At 42.7% G+C, this 26,173-nt stretch overlaps 1 protein-coding gene across 1 annotated transcript; it reads right to left on the bottom strand.

Moving 5' to 3' along the window:
* Positions 1-528: 528 nt before the first annotated feature.
* Positions 529-22,816, bottom strand: CPN1 (carboxypeptidase N subunit 1). Its single transcript, XM_032882405.1, has 9 exons — positions 22,148-22,816; positions 19,091-19,287; positions 14,378-14,533; positions 12,674-12,856; positions 11,801-11,912; positions 8,728-8,867; positions 7,203-7,302; positions 4,801-4,919; positions 529-804 (listed from the first exon to the last, which is right to left on the bottom strand). Exons 1-9 carry the CDS (start codon positions 22,368-22,370, stop codon positions 619-621), a joined length of 1,416 nt encoding a protein of 471 aa, XP_032738296.1. The 5' UTR covers positions 22,371-22,816; the 3' UTR covers positions 529-618.
* Positions 22,817-26,173: the final 3,357 nt, after the last annotated feature.

Genomic DNA, 26,173 nt, shown 5'->3' with positions numbered 1-26,173 from the left:
GTCCTGGGGAACCCAGTGAAGTAGGCAGTGCTGGGTGGCACCGGCACAGGGAGAGGACTGAGTCATTCCACAGCAGCATCCGCATTACCATTACAAACCCAGAAACTGTTCTGAAACATACATGTTGTGTAAAATACTCATGTACGGAAATGGGGAGCAGTATCTAGGTATTTGTGAGTGAAGTCTGTTTCTTATTAAGAAACTGTTGGCTATTGTTGAAATAGTCCTCTGGGATGGCCGAAGACTTGGTCACCTGGCCTTGCTATGGGAACAACACCAATGATGAATCATCTTGGCCTTTCAGCCATGCATTCCGGAATCTCCCGAGTGCCTGCTATGTTGCAGGCTTGGGGCTGGACTCTGGAGGTAGACGGCCAACCAGCCGCTGGTCTCCAGATGCAGTGTTGACTGACGTGGAGCCTTCTGGATCCAAACCATAGCCCCAGAATTGGAAAATCTTACTGAATCCGCTGATTGGATGCACTGCCACATCAGAGGATCTCACCCCGGGAACAGAGACCATTCTGAATTGTTCTGAATATGGTTGTATTTAAATATGTACCAGATAATAAAATAGAAAGAAAGCTTCATGTGATGGGAAGGTGGGAACAAGCCTTTCTACTGTGTGGCCCCAGTAGTGTGGATCTCAGGCAGGGACTCTGGGGCTGCGTCATCGCCATCTCCTCCTTCCTGGCTGACCTGGGACTGCACTTGCTTTGGTCTGCCTCTGCCTCCATGTCCTGAGTTGGGAACTCTCCTCGGTGGGGCTGTTTGAGGGACGCTTCTCCTGAGATGGAAGTTAACCTGGAAGAAAAAAAGCAGCAGTTAGGAAAGTGTTCTGTTTCCTGGAATTGAAATTGGGGAAGACCTGTCTGGACCTGGTCTCCCCACAGTTCTGGGTCCCAAGAGCAGGGGACTAAAGAACATTATTAGCAGCAGCCCTGGTGGTGTCAGGCTTGGCTATTGGTCCCAAGAAGTGGTATATAATCACTGGTGATACACAAGGTATACCTGGATGAACTTAATGTAACTTTATTTTTAATTATTAGAAGAAAATTACATCTATACCTCAAACAACAAGTTCATTAATATTGTCACTGAGGACAGGAGCTATGATTGATGGTGCTATAATGATCCCCTTTATGCCAATGTGTGAATCACAGGTGCCGTGCTCAGGCATGTCAATGAATACCTCTGACCTTCGGATCGAGACTTGCGGCCATAACTGCTTGAAAATGTAGATAGTAGAGGTGACACAGATTATTACATGGCTTCTTAAATTCCAAACTTCCATGTGCAAGGAATGCATCCTTTCCAGCAATACATTGAAACTTGCCCACTGGCCATGGCATGCAGACCTAAAGATGGTTCTGACTGACAAGTGTAGGATCTGCTGGCTGTGGAACCATCCTAGCAAGACGGAGTGGCACAGTGTTCTAACCACACTCCCCTGAGGGATCCTTGGCTTTTAGGCCCTTGGAACAGTTTGAGCTGCTGAAGCCAGCTGGGAGTTGAACAACAGACAAAAGCTCTCCCTGGGGTTATTTTCTGCCTCTTCCACAAAGATCCATAGCCAGCTTTTCTGCTAGTTCCCCGAAGTAGAGGGAATCAGAGCTAACTGTACTGTGTCATTAGCATTTCGTATATAGTAATTCAGAGATCTAGGAAAGAGAGAGAGAAGGCCACAAAACGAGGGAAGGACAGAGAAGAAGGAAAGGAGCCTGACATTGGCCAGATGTGGGGAAAAGCAAAGAGGACACTGGATGACTCTGGGAGATATTTGAAAGAGTCTTAACTGTAACAGGAAAACCCTCTAGTAAATAACCTTTTTTTTTTTCTCCTTTTTTCTTCCCCCAGCCAGATGGATCTCTGCTTCAAAATGAAAAGAGAGATAAGTTCTACTGCTATCAACAAATGGATTCTTTGCTGTTTTCCTCTCTGGGAATTTTATCCAAAAGACAATTGTTTTCTCTTTTTTGGTTATATGTGACACAATGATAGGTTATCTTGATTTATTTAAAGGCTATGTGACAAAGGAAATGAAATCTTTTGCAGTAGGATACATGACTCCAGCAGATTTGTTGTTGTTCGAATCTGACACTGAAAAGCACCTGTAAGGCAGGGCTCATGGACGCAGTTGCCAATTAGTCTTTGGATTTTAGGGTAGAACAAGAAAAGGGGACAGGAGAAGATATTTGCAAATGTCTTATCAGACAAGGGGCTAGTATCTAAAATCTATAAAGAACTTATCAAATTCAACACCCAAAGAACAAATAACCCAGTCAAGAAATGGGCAGAAGATGTGAGCAGACATTTCTCCAAAGAAGACATCCAAATGGCCAACAGACACATGAAAAAATGCCCTATATCACTTGGCATCCAGGAAACACAGATCAAAACCACAATGAGATACCACCTCACTCCAGTCAGAATGACTGAAATTAACAACTCGGGAAATGACTGATGTTGGCAGTGATGCAGAGAAAGGGGAACCTTCCTACACTGTTGGTGGGAATGCAAGCTGGTGCAGCCACTCTGGAAAACAGTATGGAGGTTCCCCAAGAAGTTAAAAACAGAGCTACCCTATGACCCAGCAATTTCAATACTATGTATTTATCCAAAAGATACAAACATAGTGATTCAAAGAGGCACCTGTACCCCAATATTTATAGCAACAATGTCCACAATAGCCAAATTATGGAAAGACTCCAGAGGTTCCTTGACAGATGAATGGATAAAGAAGATGTGATATGTGTATGTGTGTGTGTGTGTGTGTGTGTGTGTGTATATATATATATATATATATATGTATATACTTATATATATATAAGTATATATAGGAGAGTTCCCAACTCAGGACATGGAGGCATATATATATGTGTCTATATATATATATAGACACACACACACACACACACACACACACACACACACATACATACAATGGAATACTACTCAGCCATCAGAGGCAATGAACTCTTGCCATTTGCAATGATGTGGATGGAACTAGAGGGTATTGTGCTAAGCAAACTAAGTCAGCCAGAGAAAGACAAGCATCATATGATTTCACTCATTGAAACAAACATTGGAATTTAAGAAACAAAACAGATGAACATAGGAGAAGGGAAGGAAAAATAAAAGAAGATGAAATCAGAGAGGGAGACAAACCATAAGACTCTTAACTATAGGAAACAAACTGAGGGTTGCTTGTTGGGAGGGGCTGGGGGGCTGGGGTAACTGGGTGATGGGCATTAAGGAGGGCATGGGATGTAATGACTATTGGGTGTTACATGCAACAGATGAATTACTAAATTCTACCTCTGAAACTAGTAATACACTATATGTTACTTAAATTGATATTAAATTTTTAAAAAGGCGTGGGGGGGAGAGAAAGTTGGTTGGGACACTGGGACCATATAACAGGCTGCCATGGCAGAGTTAGTCTTTGCTTCCTGCATCTACAAATAGAAGTAGTTTATAATATGCAGAAGCTAGGAATAGAGGGAAGAGAAGGGAAAGGGGGAGCTATCTAGAAATTTCAGAGGACTTTTCAGAGGATGTAAAGAACTCTTTATTTGGATCATTATGTTAAAATAAGGGGTTATGAACACAGGCTGTAAGCTTAGTATGAGGCCCTGTAACATGCTGGCTAAGAAGGCAGCCTTGAAGGCCCAAGAGAGGTTGCAGTGGTGGCTCCACTTACTGGCTGCATGACACTGGGCATGCTTCTTACCTTCTCTGAGTTACAGTTTCCTTGGCCATAAATGGTAATACTTACATGCCCCTGACAGAGCTGTTGTTAAGGTTAAACGAGATCATTCTAGAAAGCTCTCATACAGTGTCTCATACATAGTAACCATTCAGTGAATGGTATCTGTAACTGTATTTGAAAAAACAAGCTACTTGACGGCACAGTGTTAACAGGGAAAGGGGCAAACCAGTTGGCTAAGCTCTGGGGTTGGGGTTGTATAGAGAAGGAACTGGACAGAGTCTGGAGGCCCTAGGGAAGATCGGACTTGTGGGAAACAAGGTCCATAGGACCTCATTAAATAGGACAACCTCATTACCTTTTCCCCATTTGAGAAATCTGAAGATTAGTGTTGATAATCTCTGAGGTTTTTTAGCTCTGAGATCCTAATCTAAGATGAGCAAAGCTGAAAAGGTCCAGCCAGTAGGTAAAAAATGTTCCTTGCTTCTCGTCCTGCTTCTAAGAGACGGCCATGGAGAGCTGAATTCTGGAGAGCAAATGGCTCTTTTGCTGAGGTGAGTGGCCAAAAACTGGCACACAGGGGACCAGAAGGGGCTAGAGCGCCATCTGGTGGTAGTCCCAGCTGATGGCACAGAAGCTGGCCACCCGAAAGTGTCCGTGTATTGGGGCAAGGTCTCCGGGATTTACCAACTATCATTTGTTAAGCACTTTTGATACGTAGGTCACTGTCCTAAATGCTTTATATGCACTTTCTCATCCCAAGCATATAAAGGAGGTGCTGTTATCACCAATTTACAGAGGAAGAAACTAAGGAAGACTAATTAGGTAATTTGTCCAAGGGCTGTAGACAAATGAGCCAGGTTTATAAGATAGCCCTTTTCATCATTATGCTATGTTAAACAGAAGAAAGAGAAAAAGCTGAAAGGAAAAGGGAAGGATATAATAGGAGAATGACAGGAGAAAAATAAGCATATGAGAGCAATGAATTTTTTTTTTTTTTAAGTGAAAGAAGGAAGTTCGGCAGAGACTAGAACCAAGCAAGAGGTTGTAAGTGATCTTTACAGTGCTCTGTGAAGGTCAGCCTAACTCACCAGTTTTGGTTCCCCAGGACCCACGGTCACAGTTACTGTCTCTGGGTCAAACCCAGGTGCTGTGGCAGTGACAGTGTAGGTACCTGGAAGCAGCAGCCGGAAGTAATCACCACGGTCACCTAAAAGTTACAAGAACATAACTCAGTCTGCTGATTAGAAATCTGCCACTTGGGGCCTTGCTATGAAAAATGATTTGAGGGTTTTAGCTGACCACAAGCTTGATTTTTTAAAATAGCATGATGAAACTGGCTAAGATCTAAAACAATCTTAGGCTATTTTATGTAGCAAGAACACAGGCTTCTCAGCTCATGGGGAGTAGAAGTTTCAATGTGCTCTGTACTCACAGTATTGCATTTAATTCTATACCCTGTATTTTAAAACAAACTCAAGTCCAGGAAAGGGTCACTTGGAGAAAGGCTGAAAGATATATGAATGTTTTATATGGTAAAGAAACTACATGAAACTTCTGTTTCAATGTTTGAAAAGCCACTGTGAAGAAACGACATCTACCTAAAAAAATAAGAATGAGAACTATGAGTTTAAATTGTAGGAGGAAGATTTTGCTAGACAGAAGCAAAACTACGGTGACAGAGTGATTATCAAAAAAGAAATGGACTGCCTTATGAAATTGTGAGCACTGAAGCAGAGAATGAATTAGTGTCCATGGAAAAGCCACACAATTATGCAGTGCACAACCTGCACTGATGGACGTGGTCCTGCACTAAAGGACATGACAGCCTCATGTTAGAAAACCAGCTGTCACTGGTGTTGTATGTGTGTAATCTTCTCTTAATCAGGAGGGCTGGACTAAATAACCACTAAAACTCTGATTTTGAGAATTCTACTTTTAATATTTCTTCCATCACCTTCTAATAGGGAAAATAAAATTCAAAAGAAAGCCCATTTTTCTTATGGCAGGGATATAACATTTTGGCTAATGATTTTGTATATCTTTAGAATCAGTTGTAACCATGCCTTTGAAGTTTCTTTTAAGCAATGAATAATTGAAATAATAAATGCAATTAATAATGGAACTGACTATAAATACTAGAGAAGTCTCTTCTCTGCCCCCTACTAAATGTCTAATTCCTTTGAAAGTACTTTTGCAAAAGCAGTGAGTTATTATGCATATGTTGGGTAGTGTAAGTTATACATCAGGGGCTGTCATCTTCTTACTTGGGGATTTACACCCCTGAATGGTTAGCTAGCATTATATCAGAAAGGCCCAATTCCAGATAGAGCTATCATAAGGGCTTCGGCTATCTTCCTCTGTAATCAGCACTAGATGCTCTTCTAAATAGCATAATGAATGTTACAATGAGCTTTTTCAGTGGTGAAATGAGTAGTCTGTTAATTTAACATAATCAGTGTTGAAAGTGGATTCTTATTGGTGGAATTAGTATTATTCAACATATACTGATTGTCTAGAATGTTTCAGAGACATTCCCTGTCTGTGTATGAATATGATATAAAAATCTAGCAAGCCCTGAAGTTCTGAGGGATGCCTCAGGTTTGATGCCTAAATGGTCCTGGGTCCAACCACCAGCAGGGAGGATTATGGTTGTCTGATGCTTGACTATGAGGCTATAGAATCCTGCCTTTAGAATGTTGCTGCTTTTGCCTTGAATGAGCCTTTCAGGTTGGGATCCACCTCCAGTAATATTAGTTATCTCTGAGATTCCATCCGGTTTAACCAGGACTGTAAGTCTGAACTGTAAGATACCTGTGTGGTATTAGGCATCAGTGTTGTAAAATGGGGCTGAGCCTTGCTTGTATAGAGGTTGTGGGAGGTAGGCAAATTTTACCCACCCCTGGCCACGGATAGCTACTGTTCTACATTAATGCCAAAACAAACATCAAGAAAAAAAAAAAGGAAAAAGAAAAACCTAAGAGTTGTGCATGATCAAATTTGGCTGGGGCAGTTTGCAACACCTGTGCATATGAAATATTCTGTACCATTCTAGGAGGTTCCAGGTTGGTTTCAAGATCTGCCTCCACTATCACTCTTGCCCTACAATAAGCCTATAGAAAGCATCTTGCTAACTTCTCCCTGGATGGAGGTGTCGTGAAATGCCTGGGTCCAGGACAAGTCTAAATGTCAGTTTTATAGTCTTCTTCAACCCCATTTCGCACCAGTACCAATATCTCAAACCCAGAAAACACCCCCTAAGGTATATGAGGCAGTGACTCCTAAATGCTGAGAGAGAAGTTACATCTTCCTAGTCCTGGCCTCTTAGTTCATTGTCTCTATGTCTAGCATCCTTCCTTTCTCCTGTCCCCAACCCCAATGTCCTTGACACCCCTGCTAGTCTCGCTGGCTTACAAACTGGCCTCCTGATCATGCTGAATAAAGGTGAGGACATGAAGGCCTCCTTCTCACTGCACTAAGCATGGCCACCTACCTGAAGTGATGTCATGATTAATCCCACTAACAGAAATGACAACCTCCGCAAGGTTATTATAATTCTCATCACGCACCATTCCTTTGATGCCCTGGTGTACCTGCGGGAAAGTTTACAGTGCATGGTTATGACCACAAGACATGTGTTCAGTGTTTGGGAGTCCTCAAAGCCCTTTCTCTTATATTTTTACAATTGATCTTCACAAAGATTATGGTAATAGCCCCTTAATTAGCTGGTTTCCCCGCCGTCCTTTTCCCGACCATCTCTACTCAACAGCATGCTCGAAGTGATCCTGTGAAAATCTAAGGCAGAAAATGAGACTGGTCTATTCTCTGTCTCTATGGATTTGACTACTCATATAAGCAAAATTATACAATATTTATCTTTTTGTGACTGGGTTATTTCTCTCTGTATACTGTCCTCAGAATTCATCCATGTTGCAGCATATCTGCAGAATCCCCCCCACCTCCTTTTTTTTTAAGGCTGAAAATATTCCATTGTATGTCCAAACCACATTTCATTTATCCACTCACAAGCTGGGTCATAGTTACTTTCAGCTACTGTGAATAATGCTGATATTAGCATTGGTGTACAAGTATCTTTTTGAGATTCTGCTTTCAGTTCTTTTGGATCTATACCTGGAAGTGGGATTGCTGGATCACCACTGTAGGCTATTCTACAATTAATTTTTGAGGAACCACATACTACTTTTCATAGTAGCTGCATCATTTCACTTTCCTGGCAATAATACACAAAGGTGGGGTGCCTGGGTGGCTCAGTGGGTTAAGCCTCTGCCTTCGGATCAGGTCATGATCCCAGGGTCTTGGGATCAGCCCCACATCAGGCTCTCTGCTCAGTGGGGAGCCTGCTTCCCCCTCTCTCTCTGCCTGCCTCTCTGCCTACTTGTGATTTCTCTGTCAAATAAATAAATAAAATCTTAAAAAAAAATAATACACAAGGGTTCTAATTCTCCACATCCTTGCCAACGCTTGCTACTGTCTATCTTTTATGGCAATTTTTTTTTTTTTAATAAAAGCCATCCTAAGAAGTGTATATTTGATTTGCATTTCCCTAATGACTACTTGTTTTGGGCTTTGCATTTCCTGTGTTGTCCTTACTGGGGAGCCCTTGCTTCCCTAGAAAGCTGCATGATTCTCTCTCTCACCTTCTTCAAGTCTGTTTAAATGTCATTTTCTCTGTAAGGCCTTCTTCATTGGATTTTGTACTTAACATGCTATAAAATTCACTTTATTATTTTGTTTAGTGTCTGTCTCTCCACCCTAGAATACAAACTTTATATGGGCAGGGCTATTTGTTTGCCCATAACACCCAGCATATGGTACCATTTCTGACAGATAACTGTGCTCAATGATGTTGAACGACTAAATCTGATGGGTAGAAGAAGCCCAAATGTATGGTATAAAGTCGAAGTCAAAGTCAGAACTGAGCTTCACAAAAATCCTTGCCTACCATCAGAAAACACTTCTCTTTCTGTAACCAGGAAAGTTCAAGAATGGGATTTTACCTGTTCCAAGAATTGGATTAGAGCTTCTCGATTACCCAGCCACTCACGCTGTAATTCCTCTTGGCGAGGAAACTTGTCACAACTCAGTTCCAGTGTGATCTCAAAACAGTTGGTATGGAGATAGTTAAAGTCTTGCATTCCTAAGAGGAAGAGGGCAGAGGCAGATCTGTATAAACTGAATCCCACCAATGCCCCCACTCAACTCTCCATAATCACAATTGCTCTGTGACCCCCATGACCTTCTATTCTACCTCCTGGTCTCCATTTATCTCCTCCAAAACCTTTCCCCAACTTCCTAGTTTTCTCTCTTCATAAATGCCCATTTTGTCACCCTCATCCTTTCCTCCTCCGCATTTCATCCCTTAAATTCACTCCTTGACCCTCCGCATTTCCAAAGTCTGCTGGTTAGTGGTGCCTTGATATTAGACTCTGCACATGTATTGCTTCCAAGGGGACAGATCTTCTCTTTGGGTGATGATGTTCTTCAGACCGTGGACGTTAAAGATGAATATCTTGCTTTCACATCCCTCCTCCTATCTGAGAACACAGGAGTGACCTGAAAATAGTTAACCTAGAAAAGCAGGACCCTGAAAAAACAGAAGGCAGCTATAGTTTTCTTCCATTGAATGCCTGTCTGCTTCTATCTTCTGGACTCTCCAGTGGAATCGATCATTTTTTAAATATGTTCCTGATTTATTAGAGTGGTGTTTATATTGCCAGGGTATTTGGGCAAAAAACGATTCATCTGGGGCACCTGGGTGGCTCAGTGGGTTAAAGCCTCTGCCTTCAGCTCAGGTCATGATCCCAGGGTCCTGGGATCGAGCCCCGCATGAGGCTCTCTGCTTGGCAGAGAGCCTGCTTCCCCCTCTCTCCCTGCCTGCCTCTCTGCCTACTTGTGATCTCTGTCTGTGAAATAAATAAATAAAATCTTTAAAAAAATTTCATCTAATCACCTTCACCTGCTCTAAGCTGATGAGCATAAGCGGGTGTTATAGAGAGAACAGGGAAAATTGGAGAACTGCACCTCTTTCACTGGATCACTCTCTGCATCAGAATAATCGAGAAAGTTGTGCCTTCCAGCCAGATACAGTTGCTGGGTCTTAACTAGGGTTTCAGTGGGTAGGGGGTGAGCTCCCCTTCCCAATTTGCAGTCCTAACAAGTTCCCAGATGATGCTAATGGCGCTGGTCCAGAGAGCACACTGTGGGAACAACCACTGTAATGAGCTGAATAATATTGGAATTGTATCAGCTTATTTTAGGGCAATGATTTTCACTGGAAACATGGACCATGCTTTCCCAGATGATGAGAAAGGGTAGGGAGAAACAAATGCAATTTGAAAAAGTATAGTTCATATTTTAAATTGGAGGGCAAGATGACCTATTGGTTTCCTAGTACAAACTAAAAAAAATAATATTAAAGTTCAACAAAACCTTCTCACCTTGTGCTCAAGCAAGTTTTCAGCCACAAGAAGTCTGTCACCTCCCAGTACTTGGTGACTCCCTAACCTTCCTCCTCTCTACTTGTCGTAGAACCAGCGATAAGCTCAGCTCTTACCAGTGAGCTTTCTGTTACCTGTGCTCTGTCCAGGTCAGATTTGAAAGTATGGCTAGCTGCTAAAATATGATGACTAAAAGAACCTGGCTTCCTGTTTCAGCCTCTTCCTTATCTTTAGGTTCTCTATCTACCAAAAGTTCATAAACAGAGGTTCTATCTCAACCCTTGGTGTTGGGAAAGGCCCAGGGAATAGAGAGAAGCCTCTTGCTGGAGGTTCTGCTATGCCATCAATAGTCAATGTCCATGGCAAATGCTGGCTCACAGGAGATGGGCAGGTAGGGTAGGGAGAGCACATAGTAGAGGAACTGTTGGGTGTCCAGGCCAGCTCCTTTTGCCATCTGTTGCTATGTAAAGCATAGCTCCCTGCTACTTAGAAAAGATCCTAATAGGGATGGCTGGGTGGCTCAGTTGCTGAGCATCTGCCTTCAGCTCAGGTCATGAACACTGGGGTCCTGAGATCAAGCCCCACATCAGGCTCCCTGCTCAGTGGGGAGTCTGCTTCTCCCTCTCCCTCGGACTCTCTATCCCCTGCTCATGCTCTAGCTCTCATGCTCTCTCAAATGAATAAATCAAAAAATACTAAAAACAAAAGAAAAAAAAAAAACAGACCCTAACATTTGGGGCACCTGGGTGGCTCAGTCAGTTAAGCACCTGACTCTTGATTTCTGCTCAGGTCATGATCTCAGGGTTGTGAGATCAAGCCCCAGGTCGGGCTCTGTGCTCATTGAGTAGTCTGCTTGAGATTCTCTTTCTCCTTCTCCCTCTCTCCTTCCTCCCCTTGCTTGTGCTCTCTTTTTCTCTAACAAATAAATAAGTCTTACAGGAAAAAAGAGAAGACCCTAACATTTATAAGCCAGGCATTTCCAAATGCTTTATGCACATTGTTTCGGTTAATATTCACATCAAATTTACAACACAAGTATTGTTATTCTTTCTTTCTTCTTTTTTTAATCTGAGAGAGATCGTGGTGGGGGAAGGGACAGGAGGAGAGGTGAAGAGAGAGAGAATCTTAACCAGGCTGTACACCCAGCATGCAGCCCAATGTGGGGCTCAATCTCATGACCTGAGATCATGACCTGAGCTAAAATCAAAAGTCAGATGCTTAACCGGCTGTGCCACCCAGGCACCTGGCAAGTATTTGTCAAAGTACAAGTGAGAAACCAAAGCATAGGGAGGTTAAGTAATTACCCCGAAGCCACATAACTGATAAATGGACAAGCCAGGTTTCAACCCAATATACCTTTAGAGCCACATTCTTAATCACCTGACTACATTATTTCTCTCCTATGCCCTGATCTACTGTGTAAACCACCAGTTTTAAAGGACCACTAGGTGTCCCTACGCTCATTTTAAATAATCACAAGATGACATTAAATGCCAGCTTAAGACTTCATTTCTCAGATCTCTGCTTAAATGTGAAATTCTGTGGTATTCCTATTATTTCCCTGAGAAACGGAGATGAGCTCCATCCATTCCACTTCAGCTTGCAACACTGTTGTACCCAGCATTCTTCTTACCCTTGCTGAGAGAATACCAGGAAGCCCCATTGGTGATGCCATCTGGGAAATAATCCCCACAGTTCCAACCTTGGTGCATCCATCCATGTGCATACGAGTAGACCTTGGCCAGCTGTAGGTATATCGGATGGAAAATAACCTGAGTATTCCCAACTCATACAACAATGCTCCTACTCAGAACAGGGTGACACCACGAAACCACTTTGTATACACAACTGATTACTTGGTTCAGTGAAAGAAAACACCAGCAGGCATAGGAAGATGGTGGGTGTGTGTGTGTGTGTGTGTGTGTGTGTGTGTGTGCGCGCGCGCACGCGCGCATGCGCATGCATGCGTGTGGTGGACTAGAGTTAGAAGAGCTGTATTCTGGGGGCGCCTGGATGGCTCAGTGGGTTAAGCTTCTGCCTTCGGCTCAGGTCATGATCTCAGGATCCTGGGATCAAGTCCCGCATTGGGCTCTCTGCTTGGTAGGGAGCCTGCTTCCTCCTCTCTCTCTCTGCCTGCCTCTCTGCCTACTTGTGATCTCTCTCTGTCAAATAAATAAATAAAATCTTAAAAAAAAAGAAGAAGAGCTGTATAATAATTTATTTGCGTTGCAAAGCAATAGCTGGTGTTATTCTCTATGGAATTCATTAATCAATGAATTAATAATGCCAATTATTATATTAATATTTATTAATAATATATTAACTATAAAATAATCTGATTTTTTATTCTCCTGCTGTTTTGAACTATTATGTAAATGTTTTTTCATGTACATGGTCTATTTTTCCTTAATGTAGCCATATCACCATAACCTTATACATTAGACCCCCTCCAATACTCCCCTGAGCCCCAGGTGCCTCTGGCCAAACAAGCTGCCATTCTGCATACCTTCTGGAAAAGCTTGTCGTCGGGTGTGGGGGTATTGGCAGTCCGGCGGAACCCTCGGACCCGATGTTCAAGGGATCTGTCATATGGGTAATTGGCCACCACTGCCCCTCCGTGGAGATTGGCTGAAAGAACGAAGTTGAAGGAGCGGATCCACTGGATCACAGCCTGTGTCTCCGGTTCCACCTGTGGAGAGATGAGGGCCTGGCGGTGAAGTGGCAACCAGAGGTGCCAAATGGCTATGCAAATGAGTCTGTCAGGAAATGGTCTGAGAAGAGGGCATGTCTGAGTACAACAAAGAGCATCCTCCTGGATATGAGAAGTGTAGGCGGGGAAATTTTGGTCTTTTGTCTGATGGTTTAAAAAATTAAGTAGATGGAGTCTTTTTCAAAATGAAATCGCATGTGGAATCCCGATAAACAAAACAGCTGAAAGGAGAGCATTTAAGGCAGTGAAACCATTGAGCATGAAACTATAGCAGAGGACAGAGGCCATGACCCATTCGTGAAAACCCAGAGAATGTACAACATGAAGAGTGAACACTAACGTTAACTACGGACTTGGGTGATGATGTTGAGTCAGCCTACTTCTTTGATTGTAACAAATTACCACTCTGATGGGGGAGGTTGATCAAGGAAAGCTGGGGGTACATGCGAACTCTGTACTTTCCCCTCAATTTTGCTGTGAATCTAAAACTGCTCTATAAAAAAATAAAGTCTATTACCGAAGACTTATCTTAGCAGGTGCAACTAGCATCTGCTGAGAAATTCAAAGTTCAAGGTGAAGCTATCTCAGACATTCAAGAAAACACACGGGCTTGAATTGTACTCAAGGAGAGTGAAGAGGAAGAGGTTGATCAAACAGGTGTAGAGGTTAAGGACATAGAATTGGTCACATCACAAGCAAATGTGTCAGGAGCAAACGCAGTCCAAACCCGAACAGCAGGAATGCTATTACATAATAAACCATGTAACCATAGCAAAACGGAGGACCTGGTTTTTGGTGTTTCAAAAAAATAACCATAGCTTGGTTTAAAATTTGTACTGTTTCTATGATTCGTAAAGTTGTGGCTTCTTGTTGGATGAAAAAAAATCAAGTCTATTTAGAAAAAGGGAGGGAGGGTTGGTCTGAAGAGGGGTAGCATGGTTGGAGAGCTCAGAGCTCCCTGCACCTCCTTCTATAGCTAATTGTTGGTGTGCACACAGTGCATCACATGTAAGAGAGACTACTCTATAGAATGCTAGAGTCCTCTGTTGACAGTATGGTGCAGGAGAAAGAACGTTGGCTTCCGAGTCAGAAGACCTGGTGTTTAATCCTGAGTCCATCACTTATTAGCTGTGCAAGCTGTGAAACAGGGATGGATGAACGCTCCATGCATTCACCGCACAGTGTTAGAACAATCACTTGAAATGCTGACTAAGAAAGAATTTTGTACAAGTGTAAAGTACCATGCAGCTGTGGGATAGCGCTTTGCCTTGACTACCATGGCCACTAACATCAAACAGCATGTGCTCCATGAGGGGTGTTCTGCTGGGGTTGCTGTGGGGAGAGAATGGATACAAAGAACGGAAGCTAACCGCTCCTACTGCTCTGGTCAGATTAACATGGAGTTGAACTGATGCTTAGTTCTTGCTTAATTGATAGGAAGGTTGCTAGAAATTCCAGATGTTTATTTACCTGCTTCTGCATGCAAATTTCGTCTCCTACCTGACTTTTCCAGTTGTCTGGAAGAGGCAAGTGGTGGTTGGGGCCTCCGTGTTTCTCATTGTAGTAGATGTAGGTGTTGAGATCCGGGAAGTTGCGGTTCAGGTCCACTCCATTTGCATTGTTCCTGCCAACCAGATACCCAGAACTGTCTGCGCCCTAGTGGGAAAATGAAGAGAAAAAGGAAGGTTTCAGGCTGAATCCTATCGTTGAAGAATACTATGTAGCATAGTATTGAGGGGCATTAGTTTAATCTATCGACTGATGTAGAATTTTCTTCTTTAATTCATCTAAAGACCCAGTGGTGTGGTTCAAGTCTCCCTGTACGCTAACGGTAGAGAACCCAGGAGAGGCTCTAACAAGAGTAAGGTGTTTCAGGATAATGGGAACCCCTATTTTTTTTTAAATAGTTTTATTGAGATTTAATTTATATACCAAAAAAGGTATGATTTGCACACCATTTCAAGTGTATGACTCAATGAATTATTAGTCTCTGCTGACAGTGTCATGTGAGCATCGCACAGTGTAACTTATCAAGATTTCTAACACCCTGAAAGGAAACCTTATGCCCATCTAGTCATTCTTCATTTTTAGTCCAGCCCTAGAACATCACTTTCTTTCTCCATAGATTTGCCTTTTTCAGTAAGAGAGATAACACATTGCGTGTCTGGCTTTTATCACTGGGCATAATGGTTTTGAGGTTTCTCCATGTTGTAGCACATAACAGTACTTTATCCCTTTTTATGGCTGATGAATATTCCATTCTATGGATTTACTAAACTTCATCTATTCACCAGTTAATAGATTATCATATATCCCTAGCTCCTAGGGCTGCTGTAAGCTGTAACAAATTACATAAACTAGATGGCTTTTCACAACAAAAATGTATCTTCTCACAGTTCTGGCGGCAGGAAGTCTGAAATCAAGATGTCAGCAGGGTCCCACGCTCCTAAACCTCCATAGGAGCTCCTTCTTTGTCTCTTCCAGCCTCTGGTGGCTGGTGGCCATCCTTGGCATTCCTTGGCTATAGATTCATCACTCCAATTTCTACTCCCATCTTCACAGGTCTTCTCCCCTGGGTGTGTCTCTGTAGAGATTTCTTCTTATAAGGACACCAGTCATGTTTGAGTTAGTCACCCCATCCCAGTATGATTTTACCTTAACTTGATTGCATATGTAAAGACCCTATTTCCTAATATGATCACAGCCAGAGGTTCCAGATAGGCATGCATTTGGGAAGGGGGGATACTATTCGACCCTGCACATGGAGATTTGGATTATTTCCACTTTTTGGCTATTGTGTAAACGTTGCTATGAGCATTCCCATACAAGTCTTTATATGGATGTATGTTTTTACTTCTCTTGGGTAGATACCTACTAGTAGAACTGCTGGGTTATACTTTAAGTCTATATTTAACTTTTTCAGAAAGTGCTAAACTGTTTCCAAAGCAGCTGTACTGTGGAAATCACCCCCAACCCCTTTATTTTTTAAATTTAGGATCCTTGTTTATTTTTCTTCTTAGCAGCATCAACTTCCTGGATCCCTTCATTTCTCTGCTCACACTTCAAATTGTAGCATTTATTTGGTATGTATTCACTCATTCATTCATCCTTTTAGCCAACCAACATTCACTTAAATGCTTCTCTACTCAAAGCCCTCTGAAAGACACTATGAAAAGAGATAATGAGACATTATGCCAGCCTTCTAGAAACTCATATTATATACAAAGAGATAGACACATATGTAAATAATTAAGATATATCAAGTAGTAAAATAGAGATGTATTCAAAGGCCCTCACAAAACAGAAATTCCATTTAATGTTTTGTAAGGCATTGGAGAAGGGGAATAGTGTCCACTGGACCCCTGTGAACTGGAGAGTAGAGCCCAAACTGGTGGCCTTTCCTGGAAGTGGGGTGAACAGATGGATGTTGGGCAGCAACTCACAGATGTAATACCACTTTCATATTTTTTAAAAAATTCTTTGTTCTTAGATTTCTCTATTTTTCATGGCATTCTTCTCATATTTTATTCTTATATCTCATTGAGAACATAATATTTCTTTAAGTTACCTTAAGTTCCCTACATTAATTCTGTTCAGGGGAAATATTCATGTAATTTTTCAATTGGGAGTTCGATTTTTCACTTGTATGAGACAATGATTTTCATCTCATTTCCAGGAGTTTTTCACTACTTGCACATTCATATCAATGTAGCTCTTAATGTTCATATTAAAAAGCTATGTTAATTTACTTATCAGTTGATTTACCACTCATGCCAGGTCATAAGGCTGGCAGATGAGGAGTTTCCGTAACAGAAAGTTCCCATAAACAGGTTAGGTTTCCTTCTGTAACAAATTACCACATACTTAGTGGCTTAAAAAACACAGGTTATTATCTTATAGTTTTGGAGGTCAGAAGACTGAAATGGGTTTCACAAGACTAAAATCAAGGTGTCAGGAGCGCTGTGTTCCTTGTGAGGTCTCTAAGGGAATCTGTTTCCAGCTTTTCCCAGCTTCTATAGGCCACCCACATTACTTGGCTCATGTCCCTTCTTTCTTCTTAGAGACCAATAGCACGACATCTTCAAATCTCTCTGATTGTGACCTCTGGTTTTCCTTTTCCACATTTGAAGGATTCCTGTGATTGATTACATTGGACCCATCCAAATAATCCAGGATATTTTAAGGTCAGATGATTAGCAACCTTAAGTACATCAGCAACCTTAATTCTCCCTCATCATGTAACATGACATATGTTCTAGGGATTAAGATTTGGAAATCGTCGGTGGGATGGGGAGAGGGGAGGTTATTCTGTTTTATCTACAGGTAGCTTTAAAGTTTGGTGGCTAGGTGGGTCTCCCCTGTGTAGCCACGCAGACAGGTTTTCTCTGGGTATGGCAGATAGCTCTGGGAGTTTGAGAACTTTGATGGGGTCTCTCTTGGGCTCAGGTTCAAGATCTGCTCCCTCTGAACAAGTACACAGTAGGTAAGTAAAGGTGACTGGCTCCCTGGAGATGGCTCTAGGATTTAGGGGGTTGTCAGGGTTTTTTCCCCACTTTATCCCACCCCCCCCATTCTCCAAAAGACGCACGCAAGTCTGACATTCTTGTTTCCCCAATGCAATTATTGGGAAGGGCCAATAGAAGGAGAGCAACCAGGCTGGAGGTCTCCCCTCCCATCTCTTTCAAATGTTCCTGCTACTTTGGAAACTCAGGTCTCTAGATGTTAGTGTACACCTGTATGATTTTCCAGTGGGGAAACAAAGCTTTCTTTTCTCATTTGTTGAGTTGCATTGGCAGGAAGTGGTGAGATTGCAGGGGGCAAATTTGTGTTTCATTCAACATCTTGACTCCATTCCCTCCCCCTTCTTCTACTTACCTCCCCAGCCCTATCCTCAAGTAGGTTTAAAATGGGATGGACCAAAAGGACAGATGCTGCATGGTTCCACTTGTACAGGACAGAGTGGTCAGATTCACAGAATCAGGGAGTAGAGGGTGGTTGCCTCTGTGGGGGTGGGAGGAGGTAGAAATGGGGAGTTATTAATGAAGGTACATAAAGTTTTGGTTGAGGAGGGTAGATAAGTTCTGGAGACCAGAACTAGAGACAACACCTGTATCTATAGTCAACAATACTGTCTTGTACACTTAAAGTTTTGTTAAGAAGGTAGACCTCATCATGGGTGCTCTTACCATAATAATTTTTTTTTAAAGTCATGAAATTTAGTCTTAAAAATGGCAAAAAAAATTCAAGACTGTCTCAATAGACATTTTTAAGTTGGGGGAACAAAGCCTCTTTAATTTAGAAACCCCCATCCCTTTGTCCAAAAGCCCAAACAAACCAAAGTTTAGACATAGCTTTTAAAGGAACATATCTACTGTGTAAGTCAGATGCCTGGCTTCACCCTGGAAAAATCCCAGTTCAGTAGATGGGGGTGTGGGCAAGGCTAGGAATCTATATTTCAAAAAATCTTCACCTATGATTCCGATGCACAGCCACAAAAAAAAAAAAAAAAAAAGATATCATTGATTTAAAGTTAGGTACACTGACATTTTGAATTTATGTTGGAAAATAAAGTAAAAGCTCATAGATCCCTGCACAATGTAATTCTAGAAAAATTTAAAGGCTTAGTACTATACTAGTAGAGGAAAAAGCCATACAGAAATGTGGTATTCACTTAGCAAAGTACACAAATGTCCAATCACTATGTTGCACACCAAGAACTAATATTATATGTCAATTATACCTCAATAAAAAAGAAAAGAAATACAACCCAAAGCATGAAGGATCTAGAGTTAGCCCCATCCGCACAATTCTGGGACAAGCTAGTTCTATTCCCCCCAAACGCAATTGGAAGTGTGATGTGGGAGGGAGAAGAGTATGTGGGGTTCGAAGCTAAAAATCGAGGGAAGGAGGCGTGTTTTGCAAGAGCCCTTCACACCTGTTTAGTATTTTCCAGTTTAGGAAGCATTGTCACAGACACTGCCTCTCGATGCTCATAATAAAACCCGGAGGTCAGCGGGAAAGGTGTGGAGAGAAGGAAGCTCAGAGGGAGCACATGTTCACTGCCTAGGCTGCCACACGGTTGAACCCGGGTCTCTACATTGTGTTGTAGTTCCACCGGCTTTTTCTCGATGACACAGTGGCACTGGCAGCGGGACCTGGAGGACTGGTCAGAGGGCCTTGCTGTGCAGAGGGCCCCGCTCCGGGGCTCGGTACCTGGGCGGCGGCCACCTCGTAGCCGTCGGGGTTCATGGACGGCAGGATGTGCACACGCGTGCCCTCCAGCAGCCGCACAATGCGCTGGTTCCCGTTCCGGAACTCCTCGCACAGGAACTCGGCCAGCTGCAGCAGTAGCTCGCGGCCCAGCGCCTCATTGCCGTGCATGTTTCCCACGTACTTGACTTCCGGCTCCACTGCAAGGGCAAGAAGACGCAGGAAGAGAGAAGATGGAAAAAGAGTTCAAGTGCCAAGGTTTCCCCACCTTGCAGAGGGACCTTTCCCCCTAATGAATAAATGAAAATCGTACGCTTCCACTGGGTCTTTTCCAATGATTCCTGAGGCCCTTTTGGACAAATTGCAATTATAAACTGCCCTATAGAGCCCAGTATAATGTCTTGTGCTTAAAGGTGCTTGATATGAAATTCTTTGTCCCCACCTTCCACTTATCCAGAATAAAACCACTTCTCATAACACCCCCTGCTATCATTTTGGTTCAAGCTCCATATGCTGACAACCTGGTTTGTTACAGGAAATCTTCTAGAACAGCTTGCATCTGCCCCGCCCATCAAGTCTATTCTCCAGAGTCAATGGGCAACAAGCTTTTTCTGTGCAGGGCCAAATCGTAAATACTTTGGGACTGTGGGCTGTATTGTTTCTGTCTAGCTACTCGACACTTCCAGCAACAGCAGACATAGTCAATACAAAAACAAATGGGCAGGGGTCCTGGCTGGCTCAGTCAGTAGGACATGTGATTCTTGATCTTGGGGCCATAAGTCCAAGCCCCATGTTGGTGTAGAGTTTACTTGAAAGAAAGAAAGAAAGAAAATGGGCATGGCTGTGTTTCAGTGAAACTTTATTTACCTAAACAGGGGTCTGGCCCTCAGGCTATAGTTTGCTGAGTCCCGTTCTGAGCTGTCTTTTATAATTTATCCCTATTCTGAATGGTCTTTTAAAAAAAATTCTAAGCCAGATCATGTCATTTTTTCTGCTTAAAACCCTCCAGCAGCTTCTCACTTTACTCTAAAAGCCAAAATCTTCACAAAGGCTTGGAAGGCACCACATGATCTCCTGCCCAGGAGCCCTACCCCCAACCATACTGCTCCGACCTTGCTTTCCCATTGTTCACTCTGCTGGAGCCACAGGGGACTCCTTGCCGTTCCTCACACATGCCAAGCAAGCTCCTGCTCTTCCCTCTGCCTGCAGACATTTTCCTCCCCAGCTCTAGTTCAGCACGCTCCAGCACATGCTCAAAACCACCTCAAAGGAGAAACTTACCCTAAACAGTAACAATTCTCTCCCCAGCATTGGTAGACTCTCTCTCTCTCTCTCAAAGGTTGTTTTTCTCTATAGCACTTTTTTCCATCTGATTCAATATACATTTACTTACTTACCCACTTGTTACCAGTCTTACACCACTAGAATTAAGGCCCCCGAGGGAGAGGGAGTGGTCTTTGTTTTATTCTCTGTTTGTTGTCTATTCAGAGCCTACAAAAGGCTTGCAGATAGCGCATCATCAGTAATATTTGTGGAATGAATAATGAATGATTGCATGGAAGAACAGCTAAATGATAGGGCATCAGAGAAAAGAGAGCTTAGTGAGGACTAGAATAGGATGAGAAAGCCTCAAGGAGACCCGGAATGCTAGGCAGTGGAAGAGGGTGTGGGAGCGAGGGGCTAATCTATGATGTCCGCTAGCACCTACAAGCTTCCACAATGAACAACCCCCCCCCCCCCCCCCCACCCCCCACCCCCTCCCCCCCCCCCCCCCCCCCGCCAAAAGCATGGTGTTTTCAGTGCAAGCGTGGCTTCAAAGCAAAGTCCTTATCCTCATTTAATGGCACAGATTTCCTTGAGCTACTGCCACTCTACTACCCCTACCCTCCCCACAGGCCATGTAACATTCTGAAGCTGTCAGGGACAGGATCCACTGCGTGTGAGGTTGTCACTGAAGGATTCTAAGCAGGGCAGTGAGAGGATGAGATCAGTATCTGGGGAAAGTATTCTGGCATCTGTGTGCTAAATGGAAGGTTTAGAGAGTGGTGGCAGGTAGGGGTTAGGAGAGTCAGGAGCCTAGTGCAGCGTTTTAGGCAGGTGGTGATAGTGTTTGGCTAGTGTGGGGGATATGGAAGTGGAAAGGGAAAGAGAGATTTGAAGCTGACAGGTTGAAGCAAGAACTGACATAACTTGGATGTCACAATTGCTGTAAGTAAAGAACTGAGAAACTAGAAACAACTTAAATGTCTATCAGTCAATGAACAGTTACCTACAACCACACAATGGAATATTACGTAGCCCGAAAATATGATGTAGATGCACACTTATGGACATGGGTACTATTTATGAAAGACAATGAAGTGAGAAAAGCAGTTCTAGTATGATTCCATTTTTATAAAAAAATGCGTGATGTGGGATTGTTAAACATGCATACACAAAATCTGGAAGGATACGCATCACTATATTCAACAATGATCATCTGTGAGTGGTGGATCATGCATGAGTTTTGTTCTTGTTTCTTTATCTAATTTCTACTTCCAATCTAAACACAGATTGCTTTTATAATAGAAACAAACAAAAAGTAATCCAATGAATAAAACTAATATCCAAGACTTCAATCTCTCTCCAGGATCATTCCCCAAAGAGACATCCCTAAACCCTTTGAGGTTTCCTGGCAGAATGAGAAGAGCTAATTGTTTCTGCTTGTGTATTCTGAAGCACTAAGTAAAGACAGCATAATAACATGGAAAAAAGAAGAGTAACAGGAGGGAAGGCAGGGGGACGCGGTGGAAGCAGGGAAGAAGACTCACCTTTAACCATGAAGGTCTTGAGCAAACAGAACTTCAAAAGGAAGAACAGACTAGAGCCTGAACTGGGGCTGCAGGACCCCAGAAGCAGGGCCAATGTGAGGGTTAAGTAGGGAAATACTTAGCTCAGCTGGAGGAAGGTGATAATTTATAGGTGGAGGGGTCTATGGACTTCCCCAGAAACCACCCCAATTACTGGCTTTGTAAGGGAAGGGTCCTGCCCCATCTACCCCAAGAACCGCTAAGGGCTTACGAGGCTCGTGGATCCCAGGGTAGTCGCTGAATTCCAGCACGTAGAGGTGTCTCCCCTTCACGCTGCGCCCGATGCTGTAAACCCGCGTGATGTAGGGGCATTCATTGTGCACCCTGTACAGCGTCCGCACAAGATCATCATAGCGGTGGTGGCGAAAGGTCACTGGGGCAACAAACTTGAAGAGGAGGATAAGGTGGAAGGAGACTGAGAGCAGCCCTGACATCTTGCTGGGTTTTTTCAAAGAGACCCACTAAAATTGGCTTCACCTCTCCCAGTAACTAGTCAAAATCCAACGACCAAGAACCAGCTCTTCCTGGTTTCCCCACCAGTAAACACCAGCGTGACAGAACCTGGCAAGGAAGTTCAGAATTGTCCCATTTAGAGCTGGAAATTATTTATGTAGCTCTAGAACAGCCACTCATCTCTCCTCCCCCATCTCTCTGCTTCTCCTCATCCAGGGAAACCTTTTGAAAGGTTTTTGCACTCCTCCAGAATGGGTAGTTTCACTGATTTTGGCTTACTGATTAACCGGACTGTAAACAGGCTTCAATAAATAGTTGCTTATAACCCTTTGATTCCCAGAGAATATTGAGAAACTTGGCCTGGGCTTATTCCCTATCTTACAATTTAAGGAGATGTATTAATGAGAAGTCTCTCTCTGTTTCAATCAATCCTACACACAGCCGCCAGACTCTTTCTGAAGCACAGCTCAGAGTCTCGTTCCTTTCCCCCTCAAATATCTTTCAGTAGATACCATTGAGAAAATGAAAAGATGAACCACAGCCTGGGAGAAAACAACTGCAATCCATAAATCTGATCATATAACCAGAACACATCAAGAACTCTTACAACACAATAATTAAACAAGCAACCCAATTCAAAAGTGGGCAAAAGATTTGAATAGATATTTCACCAAAGTGGATATATGAATAGCTAACAAGCACACTTAAAGATGGTCACCATTATTGGTCATAAGGAAATACCGCACAAAACCACAATGAGACATCACTTCACATCCACTAGAATGGTTACAATCAAAAAGTACAACAACAAGTGTTGATGAGAATAGGGAGAATCTGGAACCCTCTGATGGGAAAATAAATGTTGCAGCTACTATAGAAAACAGTTTTGCAGTTTCCTAAAAGGTTAAATATATACTTATTACATGACCCAGTAATTTCACCCCTATGTATCTACCCAAGAGAAATGAAAACATATATCCACACAAAAACTTATACATGAATGTTCATAGCAGTATTATTCAAAATAGACAAAACGTGGAAACACCCAAATGTCCATTAACTGGTGAATGGATAAACAAAATATGGCATGTCCATACAATGAAATACCATTTGACAATAAAAAGGAGTGACATACTGATATATTGCATAACATGGATGAACCTTAAAAGTATTATGCTCGTTGAAAGAAGTCGGATAAAAACGGCCACATACTACATGATCCAATTCATATAGTAAAGTAAACAAGAGGTAGCCTAGGGCTGGGAGTGGAAATGTCGTGACTCAAGGTGCTAGAAGTGCTCTACGATTAGATTGTACAACTTTGTAAATATACTAATTTACAGATTCAGTGAATTGTATATGTAAATCAGGTGAATCTTTTGGTATACAAATTATATCTCAATAAAGCTGTTCTACAAAAAGGAATAAAAATAATGAAGTAAAGCCCCCCTCCCAAAGTTAACTGTAAATTTACCATACAATCCAACAATTCCCTCTGGGTACCTAGCCAAGAGATGAAAGACTTGAACATGAGAATGTTTATAGCAGCCTCTTCATAATAGCCAAACAGTAGAAACTACCCAAATGTGCCTCAACTGGTGAATAGAGAAATCAAATGTCGTATATCCATATAACTGAATACTACTGCATGGATGGGCTCCAAAAACACTATGCTAAGTGAAAGAAACCACCACGAAAAACCACGTATTAAGTGACTCTGTTTCTATGAAACGTCCTGCAAAAGTAAACCTACAGAGGGGCGCCTGGGTGGCTCAGTGGGTTAAAGCCTCTGCCTTCGCCTCAGGTCATGATCCCAGAATCCTGGGATCGAACCCCACATCAGGCTCTCTGCTCAGCAGAGAGCTTGCTTCCTCCTCCTCTCTCTCTCTCTCTCTCTCTGCCTACTTGTGATCTCTGTCTGTCAAATAAATAAATTTTAAAAATCTAAAAAAAAAAAAAAGTAAACCTAGAGAAACAGAAAGCAAACTGGCAATTGCCTGGGTGGGGGATGGGAAGGGGGATTCACTGTAAACGGCATGAGACATCTTGTTGGAGTGATGAAAACATTCTAAACCAGATGTTGATTTCTAAACTGCATCATCCTAAGCTGGATGATCGCACAACTCAGTAAGTTTTCGAGACACCACTGAGTGGTACATTTAAAATGGGTAAGTTTTACGGCATATAAGTTACACCTATTTTCAAAGAACAAAGTTTCAGTGGATCCACATGGAGTATAGTGTAAAGTACAAATGTCTCGGCCTGGTCTTCAAGTTCTTCCTACCAAGCCCAGCTGTGACTTGCCATCCTGTCCCTCACCCCAGTGTAGGCTCACCACACAGCCTACTGTCTTCTAAGCACACCCTCATTGCCTGCCTTCCTGCTTTTGCTCCTGCTCTTTCCCTGGGTAGCTTAACCCAGCTCCCAATCCTGGGTCTTCCTCACCCCCCCTTGCAATTGCTACTATAATCAATCTTTGTTTTTCCAACCCTTATTGCTTTGTCTGTTATGTACTTATCCACTGTGCTAGGTGTTAGGATACAGGGCAGCCCCACTGACACCCTGCTCCTGTTCTTTAGGATGGCTGTGGGCCTCTAACTCAGAGCCTGGCACAGGTGCACACTTGTTGAATGAACGAACAAACCCAATATTGACTTTCCCTCTTGCATCCTGCTGCTCTATCTCTAGCAAACTTCCCCAAGGAAATGCTATGCTTATATAACCTGTCAGTAAAGACCACTATTTCTTCTTAGATATGTTGGGTGAACGCTATCTAGATAGGCCAGTCTAGCTCACATGTAGTCCAGCGGGTTGGCCCGAGATAAGTACCAAATTCCTAGTACCATAGGGCTCCTGTCTTGCACCCATTGCTAAAATCCATAGCGATTCTGATGAGATCCTGACACCCCAGGTCATGAATCAAGACAGAAGGCTGTGAAGGCATTAGTAAGGTTTCACAGGTTATGCCCTTTTTCTAGAACAATGTGATTACTGGAGGCTTGGCTTGGCAGCTCTCAGACAAGCCCAAATTGCTTCTCTGCAGAAGAATTCCTATTTCTCTGGCAAATGTGCCTAGGGTTATTATGAGGACCTCACTCATGCTAAACAGATGACCCCCATTCTCTAGGAGAGGGATGTACCCTTCCTGCCTGATTGAACTTTGGGTTGAGGTAAAGTGGAAATGCCGTCTACATATCAGAGCTGAGGTTGATACTCTTTCCCTGGAATTCCACTCTGATACCTGAACATGTGCCCTAAAGCCAGAGGGCTTGCAATGCCTCTCAGAATAACTAGAAGTGGACGGAGCCTGTGTGTCAGAGGGATGTGATATTTAAGTTTCCAACTTTTTTTTTTTAAGATTTATTTCTTGGACAGAGAGAAATCACAAGTAGGCAGAGAGGCAGGCAGAGAGAGAGGGGGAAGCAGGCTCCCCGCTGAGCAGAGAGCCCGATGTGGGGCCTGATCCCAGGACTCTGAGATCATGACCCGAGCCAAAGGCAGAGACTCAACCCACCGAGCCACCCAGGCACCCCTTAAGTTTCCAACTTTAATGAGATATAATATTGTGTACATTTAAGATCTACAATGGGATGATTTGATATATGTATATGTACGTGTATTTGATATATGTATATGTATATGTTGCAATAGAGTCAGTTAACACTTCTGTCACCTCACCTTATGTGTGTGTGTGTGTGCATGTAGTGAGAATATTTAAGATCTAAGTTGATTTAAGATCAACTCTCTTTTCAAGCATATAATATACAGTATATAATATATAGTC

This window comes from Lontra canadensis, unplaced genomic scaffold (assembly GCF_010015895.1).
Source record: "Lontra canadensis isolate GAN:19392208 unplaced genomic scaffold, GSC_riverotter_1.0 scaffold3, whole genome shotgun sequence".
Classification (NCBI taxonomy): domain Eukaryota; kingdom Metazoa; phylum Chordata; class Mammalia; order Carnivora; family Mustelidae; genus Lontra; species Lontra canadensis.
The sequence above is the reverse complement of the archived record's forward strand: the minus strand, read 5'-3'. Positions and strand labels throughout refer to the sequence as shown.

Coding starts and splice junctions, on each gene's coding strand:
- CPN1 (XM_032882405.1), bottom strand. CDS start 22,370: ATGTCAGGGCTGCTCTCAGTCTCCTTCCACCTTATCCTCCTCTTCAAG. Junction 19,288..22,147: donor CCCTGGGATCCACGAGCCTC/GTAAGCCCTTAG, acceptor TTGCCCTTGCAG/TGGAGCCGGAAGTCAAGTAC. Junction 8,868..11,800: donor CTGGTATTCTCTCAGCAAGG/GTAAGAAGAATG, acceptor TCTTCCTCTTAG/GAATGCAAGACTTTAACTAT.